The 20,721-nt window shown below is 31.2% G+C and overlaps 2 protein-coding genes across 2 annotated transcripts; one reads left to right on the forward strand and one right to left on the reverse strand.

The window, feature by feature from the left end:
• Window positions 1-636: 636 nt before the first annotated feature.
• Window positions 637-5,742, reverse strand: LOC101512103 (uncharacterized). The gene is made up of 9 exons (XM_027337480.2): window positions 5,433-5,742; window positions 5,199-5,314; window positions 3,988-4,762; window positions 3,236-3,676; window positions 2,896-3,084; window positions 2,563-2,790; window positions 1,910-2,246; window positions 1,624-1,807; window positions 637-1,326 (listed from the first exon to the last, which is right to left on the reverse strand). The coding sequence occupies exons 1-9, from the start codon at window positions 5,721-5,723 to the stop codon at window positions 849-851; spliced, it is 3,039 nt and encodes a 1,012-aa protein (XP_027193281.1). The 5' UTR covers window positions 5,724-5,742; the 3' UTR covers window positions 637-848.
• Window positions 5,743-17,218: 11,476 nt separating this feature from the next.
• On the forward strand, window positions 17,219-20,704 carry LOC101512432 (serine hydroxymethyltransferase 7). The gene is made up of 4 exons (XM_004485429.3): window positions 17,219-18,451; window positions 19,397-19,802; window positions 20,050-20,151; window positions 20,255-20,704. The coding sequence occupies exons 1-4, from the start codon at window positions 17,420-17,422 to the stop codon at window positions 20,476-20,478; spliced, it is 1,764 nt and encodes a 587-aa protein (XP_004485486.1). The 5' UTR covers window positions 17,219-17,419; the 3' UTR covers window positions 20,479-20,704.
• Window positions 20,705-20,721: the final 17 nt, after the last annotated feature.

Here is a 20,721-nt window from a genome sequence, read left to right on the forward strand (position 1 = left end):
TATTGTTATTCTGTTTTTTTTTTTACAAGAGAATTTCATTATTCTTAGATTTGTTATATTATGATAAATTGTTAAAAATATCAAGGGTCTTGCTAGTGGTCTGATTAATTTATTTACGATAAGTATTCATAAAAATTATAATTTAATTTCAACCAACTTATATTTGAATTGTATGTTTGCATATGCATTTGCGTCATAAAATGAAACAAATACCAGTGAATATGCAAATGCAGCTGTCAATGCCAGATGACTTGCTTCTCTTCATACTTGCTATTGTGCATATTATAATTAGAATGGCAGCGTGTTGTTTGACTAAGCACCGTTAAGTGTGAGATGGTGAAAAAGAATGATGAAAATTGTCTTCAGTCTCGGCTCTCAAATGACCTCAAATCCAAATCCCAAATATAGATAGAACAGGATTATACTTTTCACCCGAAAAAATAATCACACAACATAATAAGGAGATCTACAGGTTCTGAATGATTAGTACGCTTATGACCTCCCTCTCTGTCTTGCGGTAATGATTCCTCCATTCTACCAAATGTTTGGCTACTGTGCTAGGTTTTTAGCAGTTTTAATTGCAGGAAATATATTAATAGTAAATAATTGATGACAACATAAAATCAAGAGGTAACAGAAACTTCTAAAACCAAATATTAGCAATTAACAATTTAAATATCTATTTACATATTTGTTCATTACATCAAAAGCATTCTGCTAAAGACATTCATATCATTAATATCTACAAGAACCTAAGATAAACAGCTTACAACTTTACACACTCCTATGTACAGATATGTGTGTAATATTATTTCGTGTACTTTTACATTTTTGTTATACAATTATGTTCATACGTTATCAGTCAAACATTTATACCATGGCCCGTGAACACCGACTGATATAGTGGCTGCCACAATCAAAACACGAGCAGCTTCTACTACCCTATCAGTCAGAGCACCAGCCCCAACTTTAAGGAGAGCCATTTCAGCTAATTTCCTCCCGCGGGGCCCAGTTCCCCCAAGCACGACTCCACGCAAAGCCGAATAGACAGCATTGAACACCCTCTCAAACACAGCATCTCCAGCTTGTAAGCTCTTCCCTACCATTCTGGTAGCAACTGCCTTTCTTGACTGAACCTTTCCTGCATCTTCACCGTCAACTGATGGCAAATTGCAAATCACTCCTACAATATCTTCAATATTAGCATCTTCAACACGGTCTAAGAGCTCCAACAGTTGTTCCGCACACATGGACACTGCATTTTCCATATCTGCAGAACATGCTACAGCCTTCTCACTCAGAATAATCTGACGGCATATGAGAACGCTGAAATCCCAAAATAAAGATATTTAAATACGATATTTAAATACATAATATTCAGGAGATTGAAGACAATACATTGTCAGTGTAAAATCTGACAACCAATCACATTGACAACACGTCAAATAAAAAACTGAAAAAGAGTTATGCACGTGTTTGATGTGTTGGCAAGTTGTGTGCTTGATTGTTCGATGAAAAATAACTACGCTGATAGTGCTTTAAACTCAATATTCGGTACCAACTCCAGAAAGAAAAAAGGCTGTGACAGCCTCTTGACAAATAGTCATGTGTCATGCCATTTACCTGGTAGAAATAACAATAATCTTCTGAATTTGAGCCTGAACAGACCTCAGTCTGGAGAAGTTAAGAGATAAAGTTTCTGGTAGAACATCTTGTGTCAGACCAGAAATTCCACTTACTAATTTTAGCAAACCAAGCCTCACAACGAGATCAACTAGTTCTCCTTTGCATTCTGGTTGCTGATCACCTGATCAAATAACATACAAGCAGGTATCAAAATTAGCATCTACCTCAGTATGCAAAAGCTAGCTTAAGAATCAGAAATTGAAGTTTTCTCAATATAGAGAACCTTTAGTATTTGAACCATCAGGAGAAAAGACCATTGGACTGCTAGAAGTTTTGAGCATAATACTTCCCCCAGTTCTGAGAGTAGTTGAAGGAAGCCATTCTTGGGATGGATTATCAGCCAATGCTGAGGAGGAATTCACATGCTCTTCCCATTCCTGGTCTTTTATATTCCAAATAGATGAAAGCCATCTGAGTGTTGAAGACAGAGAGGTACTGGCATCAGATGGAGATCCATATTTGTTTGCAAAGGCATTCCTAAGGTAGTCTAAACCAGCAGGCCCCTTAACCAAAGGCTCCATTAATCTTATGCGTGCTTTACTTATCTCTTTCTTAAGAATCTGTCAAAAGAATTCATTATGTCACATAACATACAACTAGAATAAAACAAATATTAACAAGCTACAAGTGTGCAGTTTACTCATTAAGTTCACTGCTTGATACAGGAAATGGCATATTTCATGAAAAGCAACACTGATAGAAAGTTGGGCACACCTATTTCTGTGGCTAGCCAATTCTAAATATGTAAGCAGTGGTATTCAAAAGCATAATTCATACGCAATGAACAAGTGAAAGGAAAAAAAACATGAACACGTATTATAACTAGAGATAAAATCAATTAAAGAGAACAAATAAAGGAAAGGTAAGCAGACACACCTGAATCTGTTCAAGGACAAATTGCAAACCCTTAACCAAGGCTACAACACATGCATTATTTGATTCATCCTTAGATTGGCATATTTCACTCAATTCGCAGAGTAATGCCTTGTGTTTAGCCTTTATTATATCCTCATTGGCTGGAGCAGAAAGCTTCTGCAAACTGACTAGTGAAAACTCAAGAATTTTTCCAAGGTAATCGATATCCAGTTTACCTGATTTAAGCACCTTTAGATACACAGAAGAAAGATATAATCAGAAAGGGAGTAGTTATAGTTAGATATATTTCAATGATGCATCTAAAAAGGTTCGTGAAGAGAATATAGCTGCTACCTGAGAAAGGATATCTAAATCAATAGCTGCAATAATATCATCCTTCCAGCTTATTGGTGCCATTTCACAAATTTCATCCCTAACCTCTTCCATGAGTTGAATAATCTGCTCATAGTTGGGCTCATCCTGCTTAATAGATTCCATAACACTGTCCCAAAAGGCTTTCTCCATTGTCTGTTTGATTTTCCCCTGCCAGATAAAGAGTGAATGAGAATTCAAATAATTTAGGCAGTAACGCCGAAAGGATTGGATCTGAATTTCACAAATTTCGTAGTCAGAGGGATACATGATCAGCAGGCCAAACATCGAAGGCCTCGGGCATTTTATAAGATGTACTAACCTCAATGCTGTTTTGAATGTGATCAGAGACATCAAATCCATCAACAAAACTACGGTGATGCTCATGAAGAAATTCATTTACAAGAACCTCGTTTGATGCTACAGACTTTTCAGAGGAAATACTGAGCAGAGAATTTGAACCGGTTCTAGGTGAAGAGAAACTTGACTCTACAGGGGAAGTGTTAGTCTCCTTAAAAAGGGAACGAACCACTCGGCTTGTCTTATTGCTCTCATTTCTTTCACTTGCACTTGCAACTGTAGAAAGTGGAGTTAGGCTGGGAGGCATGTCTTGAGTCATGGGAGACCCCACCAGGATTCCACTATCCTTTACTATTAAGTATCTAGACCTTGTTTCAGAGAGTGCAGTTTCCATGCGCTCCATCCCAGCATCTCCACTCAGGTGCAGCACCTTTTCTCTCAAAAGCTTTTGATCTTCAGCGACCTGTATTATTATACAGAAAGATGATAAGCCAAAGCATACTCTGTTGCAATAGTAATAAAGCACTTAAAGGAAGAAAAACCTATAATAATAAAGGGAAAAACATAAAAATAACTATAAGTCTGCGTACATACTTTTCACAACTAAAATGTAATATAGAGAGGAAAACGTTTGTTAAACCTGACAACCTTACAGTAAGCTTTTAAGGTCATCGATGCATGTGTAATTTTTTTTTAAATTGATAGTGTATATTCATTCAATAACAGCTACCATTCAAAAGGAAAACTCAGTTATTGATTGACATGGAAAATTACCTGATGCTGAATAGCTTTCATATCGTGACTAAGCTGACTACCAACACCTTTTGGAGTTAACTTGCAAGTTTGAATCATAGAAGCCTCAAGCTGGCAAGCTGCTCTAACCAAATCTTCCTCCAATGATCGAGCATCCTTAACCTTCCAGACCACGAAACAGTTCAAATATGAGCACCATGCTTTATCAAAAGCAGCAAGCTGTGATCTGAAGGTACATTGCTTCATAACAGCTGAGACAGATTCAGAACTTTTAATTGGCCCCTCCAGTATAATCTTTATCAACAGCTCAAACATTTGGACAAATTCTTGAGCTGACTTGGCCAAAGCAATCTCACGTTCTCCCATTGTACTGAAAACTGCATCTGGATGACCCAATATCATAAAAGCACAAAGAACAACTCTCACTTGATACCTTGATAACCTAGATAGGCTATTGCTTGACTCACTGACTGAATCTGCTTTTTTTGCTGGGCTTCTTGCAGAACTCCTGGGTGTAGCCCTTTTCTTGGGGGAGGCAACCCGTTTAAGAAGGTGATCAATGTTATCCATGCTAGAATAATGACTGGCAGGAACAACAACTGTAAATACTCTGAGGCGGCTCTCAAACCGGTCCAGTAAATTTTTCACAGTCTGAAGAGTAGAAGCGGACTCAATTAGAAGAGCAAGCTGCTCAAATGGCATTGACTTGACAGATTTCTCACTGATCCCCAACATGTCATATGCCTTCGTCAAGGTAAAGGTTGTTCTCTTCTGCCTCAAGAACCGCCTCCAGCACCTTAAAGAAGTAAATAGTTAGAATAAGTCATACATTAATATCTAGTAAAACGAAGTTCAATACACTGTTGCACTTCAGTTTTGAAGGGTACAAGTTTTGCCTAACAGATGAACAAAAAAACTTCCAAAACAATATTAAAGCCTCCTCCCAAATTACTACAAAAGAGTAAAGCAGTTAATTTTAAGCTACCTAAACTTGCAACATAATATATTTCAAATTTTAAATGCAAAAAAAAAAAAAAAAAAAAAAAACAAATTTCTAGGAAGGGTACAAGTTTTGCCTAACAGATGAACAAAAAAACTTCCAAAACAATATTAAAGCCTCCTCCCAAATTACTACAAAAGAGTAAAGCAGTTAATTTTAAGCTACCTAAACTTGCAACATAATATATTTCAAATTTTAAATGCAAAAAAAAAAAAAAAAAAAAAAAAAAAACCTTGCTAGTTTTTTGGAGAGATAATCTGCTTGCTTAGACATTCTAATCCAATTCTCGCACGAATAACCACGGGATCTTCCCCTGTGCCTGAGATATTCAGCTCTTTGTCTTTTTGCCTGTTCAATATAAATTTGGAGGCTTTAGTTATAAAAACACCACTATGGCCACCACATAACATCTCAAATTTTTGAAGCAGTGAAAATGAACCTAAAAATCAACAAGCTAACACCATACCCTTTGTAATCGATCTTCCAACTCATCCTTCTTTTTCCTTCTTTCAATCTCACGCTGGTGAGATACAGACTTCGCCACATGCCTTGCCTGCAAGACTTGGGCGTGTGCCCTCTTTTTCTCAGCTTCCAGCAACCGAAGTCTTTTAGTTTCAGCAGCAGCTCGTTTTTGGTGAATTGCAGCACGTACACGCTCCTTGTATTTGCTCTCTCGAGCCAGTCTCCTCATCAATGACTGAGATGACCTTTCTCTAAGAGATGCCCTTCTTTGTCTGTGAGCCTTTAGGATAAGCATCCTATTAACCTCTGCCTGCTAATTAACCTCTGCCTTCTGAACACGTGATTCCACTTTTGTCCCAAGCTTCACACGCTCATTTGCATGGCGCATTTCAACACCATTTTTCGCTGCTTGACGCAATTCATCCATCCTTGCTAAGCGCATCTGAGCCTTTGTCAAAAGGCTCAATCTGTCAGGAAAACATAAAACCGTCTTCAATTGTACAAGTGAATCATAAGTCATGTAAATGAAAAAGAAATCATTATCTGGTTAAAAATAATGTTAATAGTTAAAGAGTGGAAGCATAGTCTTTCATACCTTGAGAAATAAATTTTCAATGGAACAAATAAAGCATAAGCAAAAAAATCAATTACAAAGATGAGATAATGTTACGTATTTAAACTGCCTCTGAATAGAAATAAATTTTTCTGTGATTGGATTGTAATATTTCAATTAATTTGACCAACAAATTTAAGAAACAAGTTTGTGATGAAAGAGGTAAGAGAGATGAAACAGTCAAAATGTTCAAATACAAAGTAGTCAAGTTTATAAAAATCATACGAACTTCTCCAACAAAAGTAAATAAAATAACTAGTACATGCTGATAAGTAATTAGTTTTATCAAATAAACATGATTGACAACTGATAAAGAAAAAAGCTGACAATCAAATTCCATCTAGGACACCATAAAATGACCATTCTATGAATGAGATATGTATTCAACCGAAAGTTAAACCCACCTCTTCTGTTCAGCAGCTTGCAGCTTTGCCTCTAGTCGCTGACCAAGATCCTCGTCCTGAGATGAACACCGTGAGGGGCTTCTTGGCTTTGCACGTGCCTTGCTTGAGAGTTTCTCATAGTACTTCTGCAGTCAATAGACGTTCATTTAAGAGACCGAACCAGAGTCAAGAATAAAAAATAATTAAACAATTACATGTGTAGAAACGGCAACAAAACAAAAAAAAACATAGAATTGGCCTTAAAAAAAAAGAAACTGTAACTATCAGCATGCGCAAATGAAAAGGAAGAAGAAAATTGACGAAGAAACAAACCATAACAATATGATACTCCCTGTAATCTTTTTTATCCCATACAATTGAATTAAAATTTAGTCAAAAAAAGTTGATGTATATGATCCATATTATAATCCAGGTACATCAATTTTTGTTGTACAAACTTTAATCCAACAATCACTTATAAAAGACCAGAGGGAGTATATACTAACTAAGGAATATAATAGTTTGAATTTCAAAGAACCAAAATTCGAACATATGAGAGAGAGAGAGAGAGAGAGAAGAAAAAACAAAAACCCTCTCCTATTCCTACCTAACACAGAACCAACCTTTATAGACGAAACAAGAAAGACGAATAAACCAATTCACGAGAATTATCAATCAACCGAGAAGTATAAAAAATATATAATAAAAAAATCTCCGGAAGAGATTAATCTCAAAGTGCACCGTTTTGTGGTTGAAAAAACAAAAGTAATTACACGTGTTTGCTTTGTAAGAAGGGAAAAAATACAAGTAGACAGAAAATAAGTTCAATATTGAAGTTGAAGTCCCTTAACTTTCTCACCAACCAAACAAACACAGTTTTTAGAAATGAAATCGTAAAGACTATAGACACCTGTCTACGAAGATCAGCATCGCGTAGTTTCGCTTCGATTTCCTCCACCGTACTCGGTGACTTACACTCCGTATCAAGAAGCCGTCGCCGGAGTCTCTTCGGCAACCTCACCGGCGATGACGGTGATTCCTCATCACCAACCGGAAATTCCATCACAATTCCGGTTCTCCCTTCCGGCAACTCAACTCCGGCCGCCATATTTCAAAAATCCGATGAAGTAACGATTAATACCTCTCCGTAACAGTGCGACGGCGATGAATTATTACAAACGACGTCGTACCGTACGAATCAATAAATAATCGAAACGGTGAAAAATTAAAATCGATGTGATCGTTGATTTATATAAAGAGAGAAGAGAAAAATAGAAACGGTGGAAAATTGAATTTGAGACGATTCAGAAGAGAAACGTTGCGTCGAGTGAACCCAGCTTCGAGAGAGAGCTTTGTTTGGGTTTGAGTTTCTAGAGAGAGAAAGTAGAGAGATAGTTTTTTTTTTGTGAAATGAAAACGTGAAGGACGTGTTCGGGTTTATAATAACGAGCGGGTTTAGTTTATTATAAATGCACGTTTAAGACACTAATCAGAGAGTTAAGAAGGGTATTTGCCACGTCATTATGGCCATCACAACGGCACTATCTTTTTTTCGTTTCTCGGACTTTAATACCCTTGGGCTCTTTTTTACCATGATACCCCCATTTTATATCCACTAGCTTCTCGATTTAACATTACCTTTTATGTTTCCTTTAATTATTAAAGGAATGGCATTTACTTTTACTCTACCTTAAAATAAGACATTTACTTGCCAATAACAAGACTAAATAATACTACATTTGAAATAAAATATTAATAAAATAATAGTTAAAAAGTAATCATATTTGAACTAAATTTTTTATTAAATATGTTAAAAAAAATTATTATTATTTTGTTTATATTTTTGTTTAAAAAAATATTTTTTGACATCATTTTTTAACTTTTTTGGGTTTTAAAACCTGTTCTAATCATATTTAACTAAATTTCGAGTTGTATATATCAATTTTTTTATTATTATTTTTGTTTATATTTTATTTTAGAAAAAATATTTTTAAAATATTTTTATAAAATATTTGGTCAAAAAAAATTGACAAATAATTGGTCAACAAAAATTGACATATCTGATTCGATCAATTTTTATTGATTCAATCAAAAAAATGACTCAATAAATTATTATCTTATAATTAAATATAAGTAAAAAAAATTAATATATTTAATTTTTAATTAGATATATCAACTTTTAAAAAACGAGTACTATGTAAACATATACATAAAAGATATTTTTTTATTAAGTATGAAAAAACATAAAATCAACTTTATTATCTTTGTTTAAAGAAATGTGTGTATTTTAACACTATTATACATTTAACTAACTTTGTAACTATGAAAGACTTGCTCTTTACTTTTATTCAAAAAGTTCTGATTCTATTTTTTAAGAAAATTCTGATAATATTTTATTGTATACGTATATAGAAATAGAAAATTAGACATATAGAGTTGCTTCTTCATATCACCTATTAGTTACTTTCATTAGAGTTATTAAAAGAATTAACAATATTTTTTGGACACCGTATATACAATACACTTTCTTTTTACCATAGAGAGAAAATGATGTAAAGACTAAAGAGAAAAAAAAAAAACTAAAACTTAAGGTCGTATGCTGGGTATACGGTTATTTATGTGTTAAAAAAAAAAATCATCTCTCTTAAAAAAGAGATAGCTATTAAGAAGAGTTTCTCTATAAATATTATCTCTCCTCACTTTTTGCATATTAATCTAAAAAAATGGTGTTAAAATAAATAAAAATTATTAAATAATATAATTATTAAATATATGACCTTCCCTAAAAAAAGGACCTATTTAATAAATTATTTTGAATTAAATATAAATATTAAAAAGTTATAAATAAGTAATATAGAAACAACTTAGTTACTTATATGATATATCCACCGCTGTGGACGCTATCAGTCGTTCTTTAATTTACTTGTCATCTTGTATACGCATTGGTTTGTGTCCAGTGTTTTTCAAAAAAACAATTTATTGTTATCATGAAATGTGTGGTAGATAACTAGCCATGAAACTATTGGCAGGTATATTTCCTTTTCCAATCCTAAAACAAAAGTCGTCTAGCTTCGGGGATGGGTTTGCTATGATTCCAATTGATGCATTCATCAATAAGAAAAGCACAATATATATGTCTTGTATCGTTCATATAAATACAATATTACTTTCGTTTCATAACCACGGTCATTTAAGATTTTTGTGTACATATAATTAAATAAAAGAGAAAAGTTATTTTATTAAACTTTTCATCTTAACAATTGTTTGAATTTTTTATTATTATCAATACAAAATATAATTATGTTTTGAAAGTTGTATATTTAGTAATTATTAAAGGGTAATATAGAGAAAAAAATAATTAAAATTACATTAAAAATTGTAAATAACATTTATTTTGAGATAAATTTTTATTTATTTGTTAAAACGATACTCGTGACACGGATTGAGTACTACATTTGACGCTGGTGTTATTTACTATAGCTATGTTTGACAAAAATTACTAAATAACTCATAAAGTAATTAATCACATATGAATAAATTAGTTCATTGAATTTTAAGTTTTTGATAAAATTAACACTTGAATTAATTAATAAGTATAAAATGATATAAAAATACATTTTTAATTATTTAATATTTTTTATTAACATAATAATGGTAAAAATTAGAAATAAAAATATATTAAATATATTAATTACTAATAAACTCAAACTTACTTAAAACAACGCCTCAAAAATGTTATAAGTTGGTAAAAGAATGATAATTAACAAATAATTATATTTTAATTATTAGTTATACGCAGTTGCCAACTATCTCCTATTATAAGATGACGTAGTTATGAGGTTCAATTGCATAGACACTATAAATCTTACCTTATAAGGTTTTTTTTTTTTCTTTTCACTTGACAAAAAAATTAGATTGCATATATCATTATATTATATACTGCTACATGCACCGTGTGTTGCAACCTATTTTTCTACGGTCCAAACATGTGTCGATGTGTTTAGGGCACGTATACATATCAAATGGTGGTGGAAAAGATCATTATCACCGGTCAAACCTCAATTTGACTAATTTGTGGCTGCAATAAAAGAATAAAAAGATTTGGATAAAATTAAGATAGTAGAGCTTCACTACTCTTTTGAAGCACGTGAGTTCTGAATAGTGGACATAAGCATTGTACGCTCAAAATTTCAAGATGAAAGGAAATGAGAAGTAGAAATAGAAAAAGGGAAAGGGAAAAATCAACAAAGACAATTGGTTTTCATACTCACTTAGATTATGAACATGTTGTCTTATTTGGTTATTGCCACTATTAAAATAACTAATTATGAGACTTGGTTTCATGATATTATATTGGATACTCTTATCATATGACTGATAACAGACATTGATTGATTGATCTCAACTCATTAAAGAATAGCAAGGTTAGGTTAGCTAATAACGAAACTATATGAGATATGATGATCAAAGGTAAAAAGAACAAGGCTTCTATAATTGAGGTTGCTCTACTTGTCTCAGGAATGAAATTCAATTTGCTGAATGTAGGACAACTAATTGAGAAATAATTTTTTGTCATAATGAGAATTATTGTTGTCCTACAACCAACTAAGAAAAATGGTTTTGGAATCCTTTTGCCGATAATAGAATATTTCAAATCAACATCAATAATGTCTTCAAACATAAGTGTAGAACAAAGATAGAGGCATTTTCCCAAACAAGACTAAGATACCTAATTACCTTGCTATTGGATGTATAAATGTGATTGTGTATCTTTATTTTTTGAGTTGGTATTTGGTGTGAGATTTATATCTCGTTAACATGTTATTAGAGTGAGTTAAATGACAATGTCGAAATTGAACTCAAAACACATGTTTGACGCAGAGGTAAATATTAAAGTTGAATGTGTTGTATCAAAGTCCTGCATTATTAAAATTATTGGATGTAGAAATATTGTCGAGTATGTTCATCATTTTAACTAGTTTTATAGAGTGAGACCGAAATCAAATTAACACATAAGAAGTGTCATTATCTATCTACTTTATTACTTTGATCATAATAAAAAAATTATACACATTTCAACAACAACAAAAATTATACACATTAAACCATTTCATTTTCTCTCTTTAATTCCCCATTGCTCCTCATCAAACTATTTGTGATTTACACTAATAAGAAACACAATGAAATAACATTCAAAATTAAAGTATTATATCAAGTTGAGCAATTGAAACGTGACATAATAATTTATCTTATTTTACATCTTTTATCTTAACCAACAAGGTTTTTCTTGATTTATTTTTATATGATTGAATCACAACATAAAAAATGACTTTTACACATATCCCAAATTAATCATGATTGCACCTCTATAATTGGCTCATTTAAACATGACTGAAAAAATTGATCACCAAGTTCACCTAAATTACCAAATTAGATCCTATTAGACCAAGTATGGTATGAATAATCGGAAAAAATTAATGAATAACGAGAAAAATACAATTTTCGTACGAAGTTATAAGCACGAAATAGGGGATACTTCATACATGACAACCCGTGACTTTTTTCAAACTTTGGTTGGTGAAAAATAATCAAACGTTAAAGCAGCTGGTAATAAAAAACAATCAAAATTTGGTTTAGTAGAGTTGACAAAGACTTCAACTCAAATAAACTATTGAATCATTCAGCAAAAAAAAACAAAAAGAAAGAAACTATTGAATCACACTTCAATTTTCCCCTAGTTTTGCGGTAATTAGAAAATAATTGGCCAAATTGATATCCATTATCAGACGCAAAGGTCCTAATAACACCACGAAATCATGTGGCCACCTCACATCTACATTACTGAAACCAAACTACAAAGATAAGGCCCTTATCAAAACTACTTAATCGTGGTCCATGACTTTTGAGTAGGAATATTGTTCAACTTTATTCAAACACAAACACACGCCATGATAATAATATTGTGTACAAAATACACATTATGTACGTATCACATAAAGAAGATACACCAAAATATTTAGTTTAACTTCAAAGGTCAAATAAACAAATCGTTCATTGAGAATTTATTTATAATGAAAATTATAAAGGAGTTGTCTCACGATTATTGCACGACAACCACTTGTACTATTTTTATTTTTTATCTTTCATAAGCGGGCCACTGATTGGTTAATTTCTAATTTGTGAGGTTTCGTGTAAAATTGTTTTGTAATATTAGTATATATGCTCTATTATAAATGAAAGCATTATTATTATCAAATCAAACGAACAAGTAGGGAATACTGATTTGTAAAGGTTTCTCTTTTGACAATGATCTGAACGTCACGTTTAGTATTTTATTATTGATATGCATTCATCTTTTGCTGATTGGTTAATTAGTTATGAAGTGGTGCATTTTTTGCTTTGATTTAAGGCACTTTTTTTCAGAATAAACTTTTTAAGTAAAGTGATGTTTACCATATTGTTCGTGAATTTTACATGGAAATGCATAAAGTTTGAGGATTTACTTATATACATAGATATTATTATAATATTTGATTTTAATTATAATTAATTTTAAAATCATAGATATAAATAGTTATAATTTGTGGACAACGAATAATTTTTCAAATTTATTATTTAAATATGATACGTATCTTATCATGACATTAAGAGGTGGTTAAGAGTTATATAAAAATATTGAAACACAAGAGGGGCTACAGCCACCAACGCGAGATAGCTCCTATATCCAATCACCAACCGACTTTTAATTAGGAGTGTCCAAAGATACGGGTAAACCGCAGATTCAATTATCCAATCCAATTAACCACGTATTTTGACCTACCTTATTGAAGTTTGAGTATAACCCGAATCAATCCATTGAAATTCGATTATGTTCCGTTTGAGTAACCGATTTAACTTTTTGAATCCATGAACCCGCTAACTCAGTTCATTGACGTGTAATATATATTTTTGTTTTTATTTGTATTATTGATGTATAGTTAAAATTTAATTGTTGAACTATGTTTGAGAACTTGTTGCTAATTTAATTAATTTAAGTGTTTGTGGATTGTTTTAAGTATTGAATGATATATTTTGATATAGTTTTATTATTTTTTAGATGTTAAAGTATTTAAATTTGATTATATTTTTTAAAATGAAAAAATAATAATATTTTTCTTTATTAATCGAGAACTCAACCCAGTTATAATCAGGTTAGTTTGGTTCAGTTCGATGGAAAAGTCATGAATTGAGAGCTCAATCCAACCCAAATAAAATTAATTGAATATCGGATTTGACCAAAATTGCATATGGTTGTCCAAAACTAAATACAACTTAGATGAAAGCATCAAGAGACAAAGTTAAATTGGTTGCAAAGGGTTTCATAGAACAATTGGGTATTGATTTTTTACACACATTCTCCCTTGTCGAAAATATATATATATTTTTATTTATTTATTTATTTTTACTATTGATGTATAATTAAAATTTAATTGTTGAAATACGTTTTAGAATTTGTTGTTAATTTAATTAATTTAAGTGTTTTTTGTGTGTTTGTAGATGTATTTTAAATATTAAATGATATGTTGTCATATAATTTTATTATTTTTTAGATGTTTGAATATTTAAATTTAATTAAATTTATTAGAATAATTTTTTTTATTATCTGCGAACCCAACCCAATCTGCTCATAATCGGATTGGTTTGGTCCGAATTTGATGGAAAAATCATAAGTTGAGAGCTTAATCCAACCCACATAAAATTGATCGGTTCAAATATCGGATTTAACCAAAAATAAATCAATTCAACTTGTATACACCCTACTTTTAACAATGAGAGTGGATTAACTTACGCGCGAGCAAAGACACAAATTTTGAACAATAATTTTAATAATTGTCAGATGCATAAAGCACTAAAAAAAACATAAATAGTCATTTAGATCTTTACCTATTAAAATAAAATAAAATAAAAATATAATAAATATTTATTTTGTTAATAGTTTTATAGATTAAAATGACTTTTAAAAAATATTTTTTAAATTTAAATTAAATAATTAAAGATTAAGATGACTCGTAAAAAATATTTTCGTATTTGTTTTTTTTGTTATTTTAATAAATTTAAAAATTATTATATCGACACTTACATTTAAAAAAATATATAAAGAATGTGTTGGAGGTACACTGTGTAACATATGTGTTTCTTTTTGTGCTATCATATTTTTTTTTAGTTTTAGTTTATTAAGCATCTAAATTTTATTTTTTTCAAAACTAAGTGCAGACCATCGCCTCAGACGTGTACCCGCTCTTTATGTACTTTTAAACCTTTTGTTATTAAATAATAATTACATTTTTATGGTGCTTGGTTAATGAACCTCAAATTTGTTGCATGATTTTAGTTTATTTCTAATAAAATATCAAAATTATGTATATGCTATTTTAAGTTTGATCAATTGTTTAAGTTTTATCTCAAATAGGGCTTTTAAGTATTGAAGTGTATATGTCTTAGTATTTTATAAAAAATCTTTAACTTTGTTATAAAATATTCATATGAATGTTAAACACTTACATATTTTTAATATTGTTGATATGACTATTACAATTAATAATTTGTTTCTCATGATAGTCCTTTAACTTTTTTCTCCTACTAGTCATGTAATTAAAAAATAATAATATTATTGTGGTACTTTTTCATCATCTTCTTTGTTATTTTTACAAAATAGTTATATAATATTTTTATAAGTTGAAATTATTTTTAATCTTTATAAAATAAAATGCAACTTTTAGTCACCGTAAAATTATCTAACAAGTATATGTCAAAAACAAAAATTATTCAACAAGTAGGTTTAGTATTTGTTGAAATAAAACATATTTAATTGTTTTTCAAACATTATAAAAAATCACTACACAGAGAATTATAATTTTTTTACTTGTGATAAATTAAAAATATGAACTTTTTAAGTTGAGATACATTTATTTTTATAATATTTATTTTTTATATATGTTTGTGATTATAGTATTAATTTGTAGTTGTTAGTTTTGCACCTTGAATGTGACCTACTTTTTGGTATAAATACATAAAACTTTATAAAATATAGAAGATTTGCATAAGATGTTTCTAATCCATTCCCATATATACACATATAGTACATTTATAAACTTTATAATCCATTCCCATATATACACATCTAGTACATTTGATGTATCTATTTTTATTATATATGTGTTTCTAGATTACTTTTTAGTTGATATTCTAAATTAAACAATGGTATAATTATTTATAGTTAACTATAAAACTATAACTCCATTAGTATTATTAATTAATAATATATTTAAAAATAATAAACATATCAAATAGTTTGAAAATAACAAATCATTAATTTGATAAATAAAATACCACTCTATCTAGATCTTAAATTATATATAATAACTAGTGTGAGATACATATCATACTCAGAAAAATATTTGATGATAAAAATATAAAAGATCTCAATTTAAATGAGATTTTGTTTGATAAATTGCGTGAAAAAAATATACTATATCTATAATGAAATATATAAAAAATTATAAAAATTAATGCATTTAATTAAGAATTTAATCTACATGTACCAATTTTTCAACTATAAATTTGTTGTCTATACTTATTTTGGACAAGTATATTTCAGAGTTTTTTGTTGTTAATAGACAAAATTACCATAAAAAACTAGTAAGATTTCGAAATTGATTTTCATAACATAATATTAATATAATAATATTAACATTTATTGATTAATCTAAAATAAGAGACTATCATAAAATATATTTACATTAATTGTGTATTATTATTATTATTTATTTATTTTGTAATAAGTTAAATTATTTTAAAAAAATACGTAAGTAATTAAGATGTTGAATGAGTATCTTTGCCATAAGATTTATTTCATACACGGTGTATGTATTTACTAATTTATGAAAAATAATATAAAATACTGGTTACGAAGGAAAAGTAAAGCATACTAACAAAAATGAATAATATGATTTATATGAAATAATTGCAACCCTTCAAATCTAAGTCAGGGTTATTCTTTTATTTTATTTTTATTATCATATGCTATATAATAAAATTTAAATATCTTTAAAATTTTCAAACTCTACCTGTTCAAAAGAAAAAAGAAAAAAACTCAATTCTACTTGTAAAAATAAGTTTCAATTCTAACTTTGTACCTAATCTAGTCAAAGTAACTTTTACCTTAAAAGTTTTTTTAATAAATAGTCCATTCAGAATGAAAAAGAAGCAAAAATAAAATAAAGAAATTAATATATCTAATTAAAATGAAGATAAGATATACCAATTATGTGTTTTCTTACATTTTATCTAAAAATAGTAATTATCTTTTTATTGTTAAATAATTCATTTTGATTTTAACATAAATATAATAAATAATCCTTAAAGTATATATATAATTCTTTAATTTAGTATATAAAATGCATTCAAATGTTAAAGATTAAAATTAAAATGACAATTTTTTGTATTATAAAGACTAAATAACTGTTTTTATACATTTAAAATATTACTATTGGTAATTTTGAAAAAGAAATATTATTATTACTATATATACGTTGGATACATTATTATATATGTATAATTAATACGTAAGTAATATTTTAAGAATGTGTCGGAAAAAAAGGAGTAATATTTTAAGAATGAAAAACAAATGAGTTATTCAAAATTAAAAAATGAGTTACATTTTAGGACAATTTAATATTTTCGAAAAGGGTTCAGGTTTCTATACTCGTTATTGATGAACGATATCACAATACCAAGCACAATACATCACCGTCCAGGTACATCCACCAACCCTTTCTTCAAACTCTATTCCTCTCGTTAGGGTTAGGGTTTTCTTCTTCCCCAATTTCTCATTCATTATCTGCAAAATCTCAATGACCTACTCTTCCTTTTCCCTCACACAATCCAAACGCTATTCTCTTTCTCCTTTCCTCCATTGTTGTTGTTCATAGACATAATCTCATTGCAAACTGTTTGATGGACCTCTCTCACCATCAATCCAATTTATCTCTCACTTTTTCATCTTCTCACGTTTCTCCACCTCGCCGTCCTCCGATTCCTGACGATTCCATCTCGCTACATCTTGAATCCAGCTTTCGCGATCCATCACACCCTGTCCCTACGGTTCCTCTCCAGCTCATGGAACCGCAGACGGAGAAAGAGAATGGTTGCGGTGGCGTTGATATCGAATCTAGCATCGACGAAGATGATAGAGAAGTTGAAGAGTTTCGCATTCTAGGTCATTCAATGTGTTTAAAGAGACGAAGGGATTGCGAATCGTCTACAATCATTACCAAGAGAGCTTCCGTGGAACGTGATCTAGAGTCGCGGAAGGCCGCCGTTCGGTCGTGGGGTGATCAACCGTTACAGGTGGCTGATCCTGATATCTTTGAGATAATTGAAAAAGAGAAGAATCGTCAATTCAAAGGGATTGAGTTGATTGCTTCTGAGAATTTCGTGTGTAGGGCTGTTATGGAAGCGTTGGGAAGCCATTTGACGAATAAATACTCTGAGGGAATGCCTGGTGCTCGTTACTATGGTGGAAATCAATACATAGATGAAATTGAAACACTTTGTTGTGAGCGTGCATTAACAGCTTTCAATCTTGATCCAAAGTGTTGGGGTGTGAACGTGCAGCCATATTCATGTACTTCTGCTAATTTTGCTGTGTTCACAGGGTTGTTGTTGCCGGGGGATCGAATAATGGGGTTGGATACTCCTTCTGGAGGGAATACTAGTCATGGATACTATACTCCTAATGGGAAGAAGGTATCGGGGGCTTCAATATTCTTTGAGAGTTTACCTTATAAGATTAATCCTCAATCAGGTTATATTGATTATGATAAGCTTGAGGAAAGGGCACTTGATTTTCGTCCTAAGATACTTATTTGTGGTGGAAGCTCTTATCCTCGAGAATGGGATTATGCTAGGTTTAGACACATTGCGGATAAATGTGGAGCTGTTTTATTGTGCGATATGGCCCAAATTAGTGGGATAATTGCAGCCAAGGTGTGTGGAATGTCTTCTTCCCTATACTTGTAAAGTTAGAATTTTTTACTGTCTAGTTTACTCTGAAAATATAGCCATAGTTTGTGTTGATGCTTCTTCATGGTCGTTATTGATTGCAATTGATTAATGAGTTATGGAATTATAGCAGTTATGTGTTTTTTTTCCTCATTTATTTTATATGATTCGATTCTTAGCCATTTCATCTGAAGCAACAAAAGTTCATTTGGACTTTGCACTCAATGGTTATCGATTGTGTGAAAATGACAACATATCATGGTATAATTGCATCAAAAACCACATTTTTTTAATTTAAAAGATGATATCCATGGATCCTTCAAAATCCGTGGATCCTTCAAAATCAGCTAAATATCCGTTAATCGGATACAGATATTGGTAGGGTACATATATCATTTCCATCCAACAGGTAGGGTAGTGGATAAGTACTATCGGTATATGTGGATACCCATTGTCATCCCTAGCATGGTTTTATGCTTTTGCTAATAATTTGTTATACTGCTCTGATTGTTGACTGTTAATTTTTCGCTTTCAATGGTAATTGTGTTTTTTTCTTCTTCTTTAAATTGAGTAAATCACACAATTTCTGTTTGAATCAATGGCATAATCCCTATTGTGTTTAATAGTTTGGATGATGGTCTATGAGAATTCTGCTTATTTTTTGCGACTTGATGTCAATATTTGGATCCCTGAGCCTAGTAGTTTTAACAATTTTTTCAGCTAATCAGATTAAAATATCACCCTTGTTGATTTTTTGTCCTGTTGCAATTCTAAGTTAATCCTAGTAGGCCATTTTTGGGAACTTCTGGACGGGTGGGTGGTTTAAGTCTGTTTGCCCTTTGCACAAATATCTAATAAATAGTGTACTTTCAATCTTGAAGATATATACTCGTTATTGTTTTTAAGAGTCCATTTTTTTGGTCTTCACAGGAGTGTGTGAACCCTTTTGACTATTGTGATGTTGTTACTTCGACAACTCATAAGAGTCTTCGAGGTCCAAGGGGCGGTATAATTTTTTATCGGAAGGGAACAAAATCAAGGAAGAGAGGGATACTTTTAAGTCAGGGACATGAAACTGATCAATATGACTTTGAAGAAAAGATAAATTTTGCCGTTTTTCCGTCATTGCAAGGTGGGCCTCACAATAACCACATTGCTGCACTTGCTATTGCATTAAAACAAGTGGCTACTCCGGAGTATAAGGCATACATGCAGCAGGTGAAAAAGAATGCTCAAGCTTTAGCATCTGCTTTATTGAGAAGAAAATGCCGCCTGGTAACTGGTGGTACGGACAACCATTTATTACTTTGGGATTTAAGGCCCCTGGGATTGACAGGTATTATATGACTGTTTCATATTTTTATGATATATTGCTGATTGCATCTTTGTTTAGTGCTGTCATGTCAACTAGATTCATCTAGTTTAAATGTTTTTTGCACTTTGTATTGGCTTCTAGTTTGATAGCCACTTTGTCATCACGTATAATGCTTTGAATCCTATGGTCCAAGCTGGGCAACTAGTGATGTTTAAATCTTATACTATTGTATATGGTAACAAGACTTAATGTTTTTTTTGGCTCGTAGGTAAATTTTACGAGACAGTCTGCGAGGCATGCCATATTACTTTGAATAAAATTGCTATTTTTGGTGACAATGGAACTATAAGTCCTGGAGGAGTAAGGATAGGTAAGTGACAGTTTTATATGCTTGAATCTTATATTTTGAATGCTAATTATATTTGATTGGTCTTTCATTCTTATGAGACATATTTTTATGTTGTATTACTAAGGTACCCCTGCAATGACTTCAAGAGGCTGTTTGGAGGCAGATTTTGAGACAATGGCTGAATTTCTCTTTAGAGCTGCAGCAATTGCAAACATACTGCAGAGGGAGCATGGGAAATTGCAGAAGACTGTTTCTAAGGTATTTGAATGCAATAGGGACATTATTGAGCTCCGGGCACGTGTTGAAGCTTTTGCAACTCAGTTTGCATTGCCGGGTTTTGACATTTGAACATAATGCAACTGCTGTGTTGCATTATTGATTATTTATGTATGCTACACTGGTGGGTTGTTGTGCCTGCTTGTCACGACAGCAAGTCATCTTGAAGTGCATATACTTTGTGGAGCTTCTCTCCTATTTTCATTGTACACAATTGCCAGTTTTTTGCATGTTGCAGTGATGTGCAATGTGATACAGTACAGAACATTACTGGGTATCTCCGCTGAGGTTTCTTTTGGTAATCAAGCATCCTCC

This window comes from Cicer arietinum, chromosome 1 (genome assembly GCF_000331145.2).
Source record: "Cicer arietinum cultivar CDC Frontier isolate Library 1 chromosome 1, Cicar.CDCFrontier_v2.0, whole genome shotgun sequence".
NCBI classification, from domain to species: domain Eukaryota; kingdom Viridiplantae; phylum Streptophyta; class Magnoliopsida; order Fabales; family Fabaceae; genus Cicer; species Cicer arietinum.